The sequence below is a fragment of the Chenopodium quinoa genome, unplaced genomic scaffold, assembly GCF_001683475.1.
Source record: "Chenopodium quinoa cultivar QQ74 unplaced genomic scaffold, ASM168347v1, whole genome shotgun sequence".
Lineage (NCBI taxonomy): Eukaryota > Viridiplantae > Streptophyta > Magnoliopsida > Caryophyllales > Amaranthaceae > Chenopodium > Chenopodium quinoa.
The window spans coordinates 763306-776001 of NW_018743051.1; the positions used below are offsets into that span (position 1 = coordinate 763306).

The following is a 12696-nucleotide window of genomic DNA, read 5'->3' on the forward strand; positions in this document are numbered from 1 at the left end:
CTTCATCTTAATTTCAGTTCAGTTCAAGTCTAATCAGTTAAGCGCGGTTTAGTGAATCAGAATGACCCCTTAGTATAATTAATCACACTCACTTTAATACATTGTCATAATCTAATATTATATACACACAATATATGAATTGAATTAAGACATAACGGATAAGAGTATTTTACTGAATTTTAGGATAAAACTTTTGGCTTGAATGTTAAATACAGTTACATAATTACTTTTGTTAATGCATAATATTTAAAATGTGATATCATACTTAAATTATGTTTACAAAACTGAAAGTATTACTGATTAAAACTTTTTTTCTTTGACTAATTTTCTATTATTTTAAATATATTATAAATGGATCTTATTTTATAGAACCTTTTAAAATGAATTTTATGATGAAAATAGAACCGAGTTATTAGATTTTTATTAAAAGTTATAATTAATTTTGTAAAAATGAAATATTAGTAGTATATCGATAATAAAACTCTATACAACATTTTTATCTTCAAATATCTATCCAAAATTTGATTATTTTGCATCATATTTGTCGGCTACGTGACACGACACTTGACGAAAAATTAAAATGTCAAGTATTGCTGCCACGTGGCCTGGCTGCGAGATCGGCTTTATATATTAGTGATGAGTAGTGATATTCCCTTCCTATCATATCCTATTAAGTGAAACACTAATAATGACCATTTTCTCATTTCTCCAACTAACAAAGTAACAAACTTAAGACCCTCTCCAATGGTGAGACTCAAGTGAGTATCTTTAAGAGAGAGAGTATTTTTTGCAATGTATACCAACAAGTTGGTATCTAAACTTAGCAACGCCAAAAAAAAGTTGCTAAGTTAGAATACTCAACTTTAAGTCTCATTTGACAAAAAGTGTGGGTCCCATGTCAATATTGTAATTATTTTGTAACTTATTTAAGTTTTACTTTTTTTTTAATCTTACAATATTTGATATTAAAAATAAATGGATTTGGTGAGCCAAATTGAAAGTGACACTTCACATGAGTTACTAAATTGAGAAGTGTGTATGATATCACCATTGGAGGTAAAAAAACCACTCATTTTGTATTCCAATACTTAAATTTAAGTCTCATTGTTGGAAATGGTCTAACAAGTGAGGGTTTCAAGACCACTCTCACTCATGGGCAAAAAATAAAAATGCCACTCTCTCTACTCAATTTCTCACTCCTCTTTTCCATTTTTTTTATGGGCTTTTTATTTAAAAACTCTTCCCACACTCATGGGCTAAACAAAAAAAAAACCACACCACCATCTCTCCTATATTTTCTCTCACAAACACTCATGGGCCCATAGGTACTGTAGCAATTTATTTTTGTCATTGCATTTGATAATCTCCTCATAGACATATGTTTTTTTTTTGCTCATGAGTAAGATAACAATTTTAGCATTTTTACCATTAAATTCTCCGGGCATTTTTTTGGCCATGAATGAGAATGCTCTTATTTAATACGGAGTAATTGCCCAATACGAATGCTCACGTCCCCATTTTTTTTGTCATCAACCAAACAATACTAGTTCCTCTGCTCAACGATAACGACGTTAGATTAACATTTATTGCTAATCTCACTCAATTCCACAAACCTCTATTGCAGCTAACCGAAAACGAAAACCAAACTCAAACCAACTTTATTATTTCAATCATTACACTCCTCTCATATCTCTCTCTTCTCCTCTTTAATGGCGGATTCCGATCAAACTCCGGCCAAAATCCGGCCAATCGGCGGCACCGAAAACAGCTGGTGCAAAGCCGTTATTGGGGGCACAGGAATAACAGTTTTATCTCTTCTCCTTAACAAACACCCTGATTTCTCTCTTCTCCAAACCGCTCTTCACAAACTCCAGAATTCCCACCCTATTCTCCGCGCCAAACTCCATTTCGACCCTTCTACCTCCACTTTCTCTCTCCTCATCCCTTCTTCTTCCTCCCTCATTCTCTACCACTTTGATCTTCAATCGACTTCTCAGATCATTCAATCGCAAAAACCCAATGTGGGTCCCACTGATATCAGCTCCTTCCAGATCCTTCTAGAACACGAGCTCAACGATAACCCCTGGAAGAATCTCGACCGTTCATCGGGGGAAGATGATGATGATGATGGCGTTGATGTGTTGCATGCGAGTGTGTATGAGATTGAGGAGAGAGGAAAATGGGCGGTTATGATTAAGCTTCATACTGGGGCGTGTGATCGGACGGCTGCGGTTGCGGTGATGAAGGAATTGACGGGGTTGATGATGAGTGGTGGTGGTGGGTCCCAGGAGGAGGAGGAGGAGGGAGAAGTGGGTTTGGGGGTTGAAGAGTATATTCCGAGTGGAAAGACGAATAAGCCCTTTTGGTCTCGTGGGGTGGATATGCTGGGTTATTCTTTGAATTCCTTCCGGTTGAGTAATTTGGAGTTTGTGGACCCGAATTCGCCTCGTAGTTCCCGGGTTGTTAGGTTGTTAATGGATTCGGATCATACCACCAAGTTACTTGAGGTATATATATTATGCTATACATTGGTCATTTGTTTTCAATTGTGTTTTATTGAAATGATGTTGAATTATGTATATTGATTACTTGGATTTGCTTATATGATTAGCTAGTTTTTTCTAATTGTGTATTGCATGAATGGTTTTTAGAATATTGATGTTAGGACATGGAGGACGATTGTACAATGTAGGGATATAAATCGTAATATTGTAGATTAAACTCGTTTGGTTAATAAAGCGAGGCATTTGGTTTTTGTTTTAGAGTGGTTGTGTTGGTATAGGTATAGAATAACTTCATATTGTATACGATGTATAATACTATAGATGTGTTTATAAAATGAAATGAAAGTATGACTAATGAATGTACGTTTTTGAGCTTTGGGTATTGCTCTGGTTGCTTTCAGTATTGTTATCATTTGAGTTAAAGGAAATGGGAAATTTTACCCCAATAGTGTTATACAATGGTAGTAGTTTGAGACAATGACTATGTAAAGATGATACCAATGGTCTTGGCAAAAAAAAAAAAAAAAAGATGATAACAATGAAACTCGAACATAGAAAAGCCTGGATAAAGCATACTAAAATGCCAATTTTTAGAGGGATGCAAGATTTTTGGGTGTATGATTTACTACTTTCTACTTTTGATGTGCAAATCTTAGAAAGGAACTCATATACATATGATGGGTTGGTTGAATGTTTTGTGATGATTGATGAATTTATCAAAAAGAAGGATTTTGAAGCAAGAAGTGGTGTCGGTTGACATGGTTGTAGCGATAGATCAAATGTTGTCAGGTTTTAAGCTGTCAATCAAGAAATTTTTAATTTTAAGATACTTAAAAAGGTATTCAAGCAAAATACACTAAAGGAGCTAGTGTTACCTTTGTGTTGTTGGCCTATTTAATCATATTTTTGGTTAGCTTCATGAAACTAGACATTCATCTTTGTAAGAGTGATATGTTGATTGGGTTATTAGTCTCACTGTATTCTGACTTAAAACCCAACAAAGGAACTCACATGCATATGATGGGTTGATCAAATTGTTTTGTGAAGATTTCATCAACAGAAGGAATTTGAAGTAATATTGTTGGTTTTCATAGTATCAAGTAGGCCAGAATTGGTAGGTTTCAAGTTGCCGATGAAGGAAAGTTTGCTTAAGGTACTAAGAAAGGTATTCAAGCAAAGATTTCTTGGGTATTGGTATATAATTTTGTTAGTATTATAAATAGGCCTTTGACTGTCAAGGGCAAAAGTTTGTCATAGCATTCCTGATGGATTACTGTTGATCGTGGCTTTGGCTGGTGAATTATATGGTATTGGTGGCGATGGTTGTCCAATCAGGGTGAAATTTTTTGATGGTACTGTAACTTATTATGAAGCTCCAGTGACATTTCTTTCATCCATTGTTGTCCTTTTGAAGTATAATTTAGCAGTATATGATCATCAGAAATTATTATTTTCATCTTTTACACTCTAATAATGCTTTAGGTTGGATTTTATAGATCCTTTGGTCGTGCATTTGTTGTTAATTTATCACTACACTGACCATAATTTAAATAATAATTTATATAATCACTTTGTAACGTAGTGCTGTATTGCTTTACAAGTTACTACAGTCTGTTAAAAAACCTTTATTATTGTAATGCTGCTGAATTATACTAATAGGGATATTCTTCACCCATACACTCGTCATTAATTCATTATGAATGGCTGGAAGTTGGTGCTTCTCATTTCTCACAAAATTACAAATAAGGTGTTGCATCCCCCCTAAAAAACCAGTGTCGTTTGCAGTCTTATTTCAAATGCACCTGGAATGCATAATTAGATCACCTGATTGTTGTGAACTTTTAGTAGCTATAACCAAAAAAAGAAGTTATTTGTCTCAGTGTTCTGGCAATCTGGCCTCTCATTTACAATTATGTGACGTTAGGAAGATCTAGGTTTTACATGTTGACCTCTCCCATCACAAAAAAAAGCCACATTTAGTTTGTTGCTATAGTCCCTTTACTGATAATTTTCAGCAACACTGAGCTAGTAGCAATGGTTTGTGGTGCATTGTCTCATGTACTCACCGTCCCCCCCACCCCCCACCCCCCCCAAAAAAAAAAAAAGCACCAAGGCTTACCTTGATACGAGTTTCTAATGGCATATATAGGACATAGCATGGATTCTTTTGTATGTGGACCTTTCTCTTATTTTGGCTGGCGCTTGATCCTTAGGGCAGCAGTAAGTAGCAGTAACCAGTTCTTTACAGGAGATGATGATCTCAGGTGAAGATAATGGAGGGAGATGGGAGCATGTGTGCACTGGTATCTTCACTTGTTGCAAGGGAGGTTTGGCAGCCAAAAATTCACAACATGGAGGAACGTGTTTATGAAAAGGAGGGGTGGAGGGGCGGATGATTTAGGACATTGGAAGATGAGCAGAAGGTGCAAACTGGAACTGTATGCCTATAACTAGATCAATTTTCCAAAAATACTTTCATATCTTTTTGAAAGGAAAGAAAACGCCTTTTATTCTTCTCTGATAGCTTTCTTCAACCTCAATCACACAATTATCTCTTATTACCTTGTTTGATACTTTAATACTTAAACCTTCTCTCATGTTCTGTTACTGTTTGCTATGATATGTCCCCAAAGAATTTTCAAGGCAATTTGGTCTTCTATGCTCCATGGTTGGCATTTCACAATTGTCTAATCTTTTGGAGTTTTGGACCATTATCAAATGTAATGTTCTTCAACCTTTGTTAAGCCGGGAAGGGTGGCAGTTGGGAGTCAGGGAAGTGGCAGTATTCACTTATTGTTGTTGCCGATGGTTGTGTTCTGGTGCGCAGTCCTCTAGTCTTTCCTTTTGCTGTTCACTCGGACTCATCTTTAAGACATTAAGAACACAATTATAAAATCCAGCCTCTCCAATATCCATACAAACCCATCCCTGTTAGGATTAGACATATATGGAGGGAAATTTAAGACATCTATGTGAAATTCAGGTACATTGGAAATCAGGATGATGATTAGGAGGGCTAGGAAAATTTACTAAGTAATAAATTCGTTTAGGTTTCAAAATATCTCTTTCCTCATTAAAAGCACTTCATATATGATTAAGGATTAAAACTACTTTGGAGAAGGTTTAAACAAACAATTAGAAGTTAAAACCTTAGGAGAGAGTTTTATTTCTTTTCTTTTAAAGTGGTATGTTGAAAGAAGATGTTAAGAAGAGGTTACTGTTTTTATTTTTGCTTTTTTTGGGTGTGAGATTGGGAGATGTGAATTTATTGTGTGAAAGAGCATGGATTTCATTGAACATAAAGTAATAGATTCTGATTTATGGGCTGTTTTTGTTATGCCAATTTTTTTCAGTTCATAGCCATTTGAAAGTAAACCATCCCTATGAAAAAAGTAGCTGTGGCCTGCCCTCTTGAGGTTTTTTACCTTTTAATATGTCATTTCCTTTTTTTATTTTTGAAGAAAATATGTCATTTCCTTTTATTATATCATTATTGTCCCACTTTTGGGACTAAGGCTTTGATTGATTGATTGATATTGCTCCTCTTTGGTTTGACACACATTCTGCGTGTCAGCAAGTGGCAGAGGGGTTTCAGAGCCTGTAGTCCTGGACAAGACAAACTCCTCTTCCTTTGTTTCCATCTCACCTGGACACATTTAGCACCGTTTTTTATTCTCCTGAACTGGTTACTATGTTACTGCTTCTTCCTTAAGACATTCAGCATCAGTCAGGCTCCTATATGAAATTTTGAATAGATTAATGGCATATAAACCTTTTAATGAACCGCCTATCGCTACTGACCTTAGATACGAAGCTAGTTTTTCTGGTAGTGAATGCTTTTGACTGATAGTGAAGAATTACTTCTGGCTCAGCCACAACAATCTGCATGCACTCCCAGTTTTTGATGCTGTTATATGTATGCTTTTGCTCCATATCATATCACATAATGTTATCTGGTGTTACTTAATGTTGTTTGGAACTTTAGGCAGTTGGATAGTTGATATACTTTGGCATGGCTGGTTTCTGTTTATCCCCTCTTCTTTCATTATATTTTTTCATTACTTCTCATTTTTGCTATACCTGACTACTCTTTACTGATTTTTTTTTTTTTTTTTTTTTTTTATAAAAATTTATTTGTCTGGGGAGGGGGGGGGGAGGGTGTTTAAAAGTAGCTTTGTTTTATTGATGGAAATATCTAACCAAAGTATTTGGTGAGGAAAAGACAAAAATACACTGAGGCCTAGCCTAGATTGAGTTTAGTGAGTAGTGGGGATAGTTGTGGGAGGATCCATCACCAGGACACCAATTGACTCATTTAGGGGCTAATCCGCTAATTTTTCCAAAGATGTTAGTTAATTTGTCAGTAATAAATACAAGTTTGATTTATTTTTCCATTTTTTTTTTAATAATTGTGGTATGAAGGAATTTTAGAATCAATTACCTTTTTTTTTTTTTTTTTTTTACCAGATTCAGATTTCTGATGAGAGATCAAGCAATCAAAGCCTTAATCCCATAAGTGGGGTCGGCTACATGAACCAAATTTGATTATTCCGTGTAATCATCAACAAAGATCCTCCTCCTCCATCCCTTCCGATCCAATGCCTCATCTTCATGCACATCCATATACTTCATATCCTTTCTAATTCCTTCCAACCAAGTCATTTTCGGTCTCCATCTCCCTCGTTTAACCCCTCCATGGTCCCACTCTTCCACTCTTTGTATTGGTGCACCCTCGGGTCTCTGTCTTACATGCCTTAACCAACGTAGACGATTTTCCCTTAGTTTGTCAATGCCTGCCACACCTACCTTCTTGCGAATAACCTCATTTCTGATTCTATCTCTTAGAGTGCTCCTGCACATCTACCTTAATATTCGCATCTCTGTAACCTCTATCTTTTCAATGTGCTTTTTCTTAAAAGCCCAACATTCTATACCATAGAGCAACACTGGTCGTATAAGAGAGAAACATCAGTGTTGCGATGCGAGTTTCATATCATCAACAGTAGAAGAAGAAGGTTTCCAAAACAATTGTAGACTGGTGGGCTTGAAGCTATTGTTTGTGAAATCAATCAAAATAAATCAATAAAAGAGGAGAGGAGAGGAGAGGAGAGAGACACTGAGTGTTGGGGCTGAACTATTATGTGGGTTGTTATTACAGTGAGAGGGGGGGGGGGGTAGAGTAATGAATTACCCTCATATCATTCATATGAAGGGGGAAATCTACTGGCGAAACAATTTAAACTCAATCCAGGCCTATGATTGCAGCCCATAGTTTTTACTGCCCTTACTTTTACCCCTCTTTTTACCCAATGTTGGCAACCTCTAAACATATGTAAATTGTATCAAGAGCTTAATGTAGTATTAGAAACCTTGAAACCCAATGATTATATCATGGTCCTAAATGAACATATAACATATACTTTCAAAATTTATGAACTTATAGCTCAAAGATTACAAACATATATGCTCATTTTTGCTGCTATAGCTCCATTTTATTGAATTATACGCTCATCTGGGAGTACCCTATCCATGATATATTTTTTACTGAAAAGAGTGAGAACCCACCTTCTGGTAATTTCTCTAGATGGGATTGTATGTTCCAAGAATTGGGTTATAGAATTTAACTGGAGTACAACGAAACAAAACAAATAACATTAGAAAAGAAGCAAATTAAACATCTACTAACAATGAAATAGCCTGAAAATAATATGCTTAGGACCTACCAAGCAGGATCTCAATCAGCAAGCATCATCTTCCAATCTGGTTCATTGCATTTAGTGGTGGAGAATAGAGGAAAATTGAATCAAAAGAATACAGAAAGACCACAATTCTTCTCATTAAAATGCTCTGAGCTACAGTAACAAGTAGGAACAGGAAGGGAGCAGTAGCTAATTTCAATTTCATGGTGCAGCCTGAGGCTAGTGATGTTGACTCATGTTTGCATCAGAATTTTTAGTTCATGAATGTTAAATATTGGTTCATGCTTATTTGACATATCGCTTCAGAAGGAAAGAGTTGTGAGCATGCAATTCTTTCTGGAAGGACCTGCTTAAAGATTACTGATTCAAAATATTTCAGGGATGCAAGACTAGAGGGATTAAATTATGTGGTGCCCTGTCAGCAGCAGCTTTGATTGCCGCACGGTTGTCCAAATGCCTTCCTGATGGTGAATGGGAGAAGTATGCTGTGGTGACTCTGATTGATTGTCGTAAACTTCTTGAGCCTGCCCTTTCTAGCCATCATGTTGGTAAGTCTGTACGGTCTTTATTTGCTATACATCTGAATTATCTTCACAGAATCAGATTGTATCATGTGCTTTGTGAATTAATATTAATGAAACAAGTGTCTTTCTTCTTTTCCTTGGCATTAAGGTTTTCCTGCTACTATATGACCACCTGTATGGTATTTTCAGATCACTATATGGTATTATATTAGTTTGGGTTGCTATTGTAGTCGCTAATACTTTTATACTAATAGTACTTACCAATTAGTAATTCTTTTTCAACTTTGTTTTAATGTGAGTTGTTTTCAAAATTAAGCTAATATTAAAGTTACTTCTTAAATTCATGAACCCTTTTTACACATTATTTGATTATATTAGAACATCCTAATATGACAAGGAGAAGTTTTAAATGTGAGGGTAACTGATAAAAATCATGGTATAGTTCAGGATAGCTTTATGAAGTTTTTTCGTTAGCTTTTAATGAAAGCGACCATGTTCCTTCTCCCTTTACTAAGTGAGAAAAGCAAAAAGGATAGATTAAAGTAATAAAAACTATTGTTGCTATGGACTTTGTTTCAGCCTAGCCTTGCAGCAGTCTGCAATTTCCTTTTGTTGTATTTGGAGATGCTTATGCACCCCCTGATGGGTCTGATCAATTAACGACGTTTTCCAATCAATTTAGGTCAGAAGAATTTAAGAACACTCTATAAACAGGGATTAGGACTGGTAATCAAAGGCTTTCCCTTGAACCAGCTTGGTGAGACTTAGCAACCTTGTGCACTTGTTGGCACTTTTTCTGCGCAAGCCTGGCCTCCTTCCTTTTTGTTTCGTGTGCATAGTAGCATACAAATGCATTACTAACTCAACAAATAACAAGAATATCCTCGTCATTGCTTGACGATTTTATTTTGGAGGTCCTTTGCCTTGTTCCTTAACCAGTCTGCTGTTTGCTTTGTGCCTTTAGATGAGTCAGCGAACTGTCCTAGGGGAGGGGCATTACGGGTAGTCTAATTTTCTTAGTAGCCATCAAAGTTAGTATACATAAAGGGAGGATATGCAAAAAATTAAGAGAGGTCACCTATCACGAGACAAATGCTCAGTCTAGAATCATCCTAGGGATTGAAACCATGTACATAAATAGAGAGAAGAAATGATTAGGCAGGAAATTGGTGAGAAAGTTTTAAGAGACTTGTGACCTAAAGTTCACTACCTTGGAGAGTGATAGGCTTAAGCTACCAATCACTACAAGCTATTAAAAAGATTGAATTTTATTAATCAAATCTTTTCTCTCTATTTTCCTGTTATTTTGTGTGAGCAAGTTAGTAATAATCTGAGTCCATTACTGCTAGTAATAGGCGATCGAAGTAGAAAGCAGCTATGAAACCACTGATGTCTGGAACTAGTTTAAATATGCTTGGTGTCCTCCTTTTCTTTTGCTTGGTGGTGAGTGTTGTGAAATAAATGTTTTTAAGGAAAAGGACACTTCATTAGTAATTTCCAAATTGGCAGAGGGGAGACTTGTTCATAATACTTTGATTCCTCTACAGTTTATTTCTCAAGGTTTGAGTTTCTTTGCGAGTCCAGAATTTGTGTTTCTTAGGTGGGTGAAGCCTTAATTTCCTTTACCAAGCTTGGCCTGCTTATGGGAACAAAACTAGGAGTGACTTCTAAGGATCCAGAGATTTAGAGAGTATAAAGATTGAAATGTTTCTTTGTTGGATAATGATTTAATTTCCTAGTTTTCTTTTGAGGACTTCATTATGTATATCCAATCTGTCTTTCTATAATTATCCTGTAAAACTTGTTCCTTTTGAGTTTCGAATTGCTGTGGCTGATAGCTCAGGTTACACTAGAATTTTTGTGCTCTTGGATTTGAGATGGCAGAGAATATATAACCCCAAAGCTGAGGGAGTTATGTTTATTGGTTGCTGGTGTCATTAACAAGTCTTTGATGGGAAAATGGCTTTGGATTTTCTGCCAGAAATTTAATTTCCTTTGGTATGGAGCAACTAGAGTTACCGAGTTCACTTCCCAAAGCTTCTCAAGTAAGTGGAGTCTAGTTGTTTTATGGGAAGAACCTTGGACATTGTAATTCTTAGGTCTACTGCTTCTAAGATTAGGAGTTGAATGAGCTTGCTTATGTTGGGTATTCTTAGGCCTACTACTTCCAAGGAATCCAGATAAAGCATTTCCTCTTAAAACCACTTAAGGACAATTAACTGTGACACTTATTTTCGCTGTTTCCAACTTCTATTTTGAAGGCTATAGCTTTAAAGTACATGAGAGCTTTTAGGAAGAAAAACTTGAAGAGACTTCAAACTAATGACAAGATGCATGTTTTGAGGAATGAGGACCCATATAAAGTTATCAGGTATCACTGATACTCGGTATGAAGTTTGGGAAGTGAAAGATGTTACTTGAGTTTTGGATAGCTTAAGAGGAAGCAAAGATTGTGATTGTTAACTATGGGTAAGTGGGTGATTGAGTACAGAGGAACGATTGTGCTTTTATTTTTATTATTTCTTCTTTCTTTCTAGCTTATCTTTACGTGTGTTTCATGGGGATTCTTTAGAAAACCCTAGAAGTTTCCTTTATTTTCTAAGTTTTTAAAGGATTTCTGGCTCCCCTTCACTCTATTCTGCATTATTGATACATGTAAAAAAAGGGAGGAAATTCTGAGTGTCCAATGTGTCTTGTCAGACTAATCTGATAAAATGGTTTGCTTTGTGTTAATTTTTTTCCTTAATGATTCCCAATTGTTTGTAAATACACGCTGCTCTATTGCATGTATAAAGGAAGGAGTTATTCCAGTAAATTTGGTTACTGTATGAAAATACATACAAGCACCTGGAAATGTGAATTTTGTCCACTGTCAGCTGTTATGTGGAAGTTTAGCATTTTTTGACGTGAATTTGTTGTAAACTTTGTTAACATACAAATTTTGTTTGAAAATAACCTTGCTGCTTCTCCATGCATGGATTCAGGATTCTATCATTCTGCCATCCTCAATACTCATGACATGAAAGGAGGCGAGGAGCTGTGGGAGCTCGCAGGAAGAACTTACACATCCTTTGCAGATGCAAAGAACTCAAACAAGCATTTTTCGGACATGGCTGACCTCAACTTTCTCATGTGCCGGGCCATTGAAAATCCAGGTTTGACTCCATCTTCTTCCTTGAGAACCTCCTTTATCTCAGTTTTTGAAGATCCAGTAATTGATGAAACAAATGAGGATCATAAGGAACTAGGGATAGAAGATTACATGGGCTGTGCCTCTACTCATGGTGTGGGCCCTACCATTGCTATATTTGATACTGTAAGGCAAGGCAAACTGGATTGTGCATGTGTCTATCCATTTCCTTTGCATTCAAGAGAACAAATGCAAGAATTGATTGACAATATGAAAAAAATCCTTATTAATTCTTTGTAATTCTTTTGAGAGGTAGGCCTTAATACCGTTCAAAAAAAAAAGAGAGGTAGGCCTTAATAAAGCTTAGCTGACTTGTATGAATTTGCAGCTGTATAATTAAGGGAGAAATGTAAATGATTCATCATTCCTTAATCTTTTTGCAGTATCTTACTGCAATTTACGTGATGATCCTACCTTGTCTTGAGGAAACTTTCGTACCCCCTCCCTGCAGATGTTTGACATTGCTGCTATACTGCTTATAGTCAGCATCCCTTTAATTTTTGTGTCCTTTTCCTTTGTAATTCCCTTTTTCTGACAACAGCAACCATTGAAGATATTTCAGTTCAGTCGATTGAGACATTGAATATGGTTGTTTTGTTTGGTAGTCTTTATTATCCAATGAAACTAAGGTTAATTTTATAGTTTTCTGCTTTAGAGGATGAATCTAGTGGTTACAAGAAAGGATTACCTGAATCAAGGTAATCAATCAACTAGACAAAAAATGTTTTAAAAGAGTAACATGGGAAAATGTTCGAATATGATCGCAAATTAGGACTATA

General features: G+C 35.9%; 1 protein-coding gene across 1 annotated transcript; it reads left to right on the forward strand.

The window, feature by feature from the left end:
- Positions 1–1517: 1517 nt before the first annotated feature.
- LOC110730991 lies at positions 1518–12414 on the forward strand. The gene is made up of 3 exons (XM_021910843.1): positions 1518–2507; positions 8583–8751; positions 11712–12414. Exons 1-3 carry the CDS (start codon positions 1710–1712, stop codon positions 12155–12157), a joined length of 1413 nt encoding a protein of 470 aa, XP_021766535.1. The 5' UTR covers positions 1518–1709; the 3' UTR covers positions 12158–12414.
- Positions 12415–12696: the final 282 nt, after the last annotated feature.

Bases quoted from the DNA above. Each gene is read 5' to 3' on its own strand.
- LOC110730991 (XM_021910843.1), top strand. From the start codon at position 1,710: ATGGCGGATTCCGATCAAACTCCGGCCAAAATCCGGCCAATCGGCGGC. The intron at 2,508-8,582 runs GTATATATATTA...AAAATATTTCAG, and splicing joins ATACCACCAAGTTACTTGAG to GGATGCAAGACTAGAGGGAT. The intron at 8,752-11,711 runs GTAAGTCTGTAC...GCATGGATTCAG, and splicing joins CCTTTCTAGCCATCATGTTG to GATTCTATCATTCTGCCATC.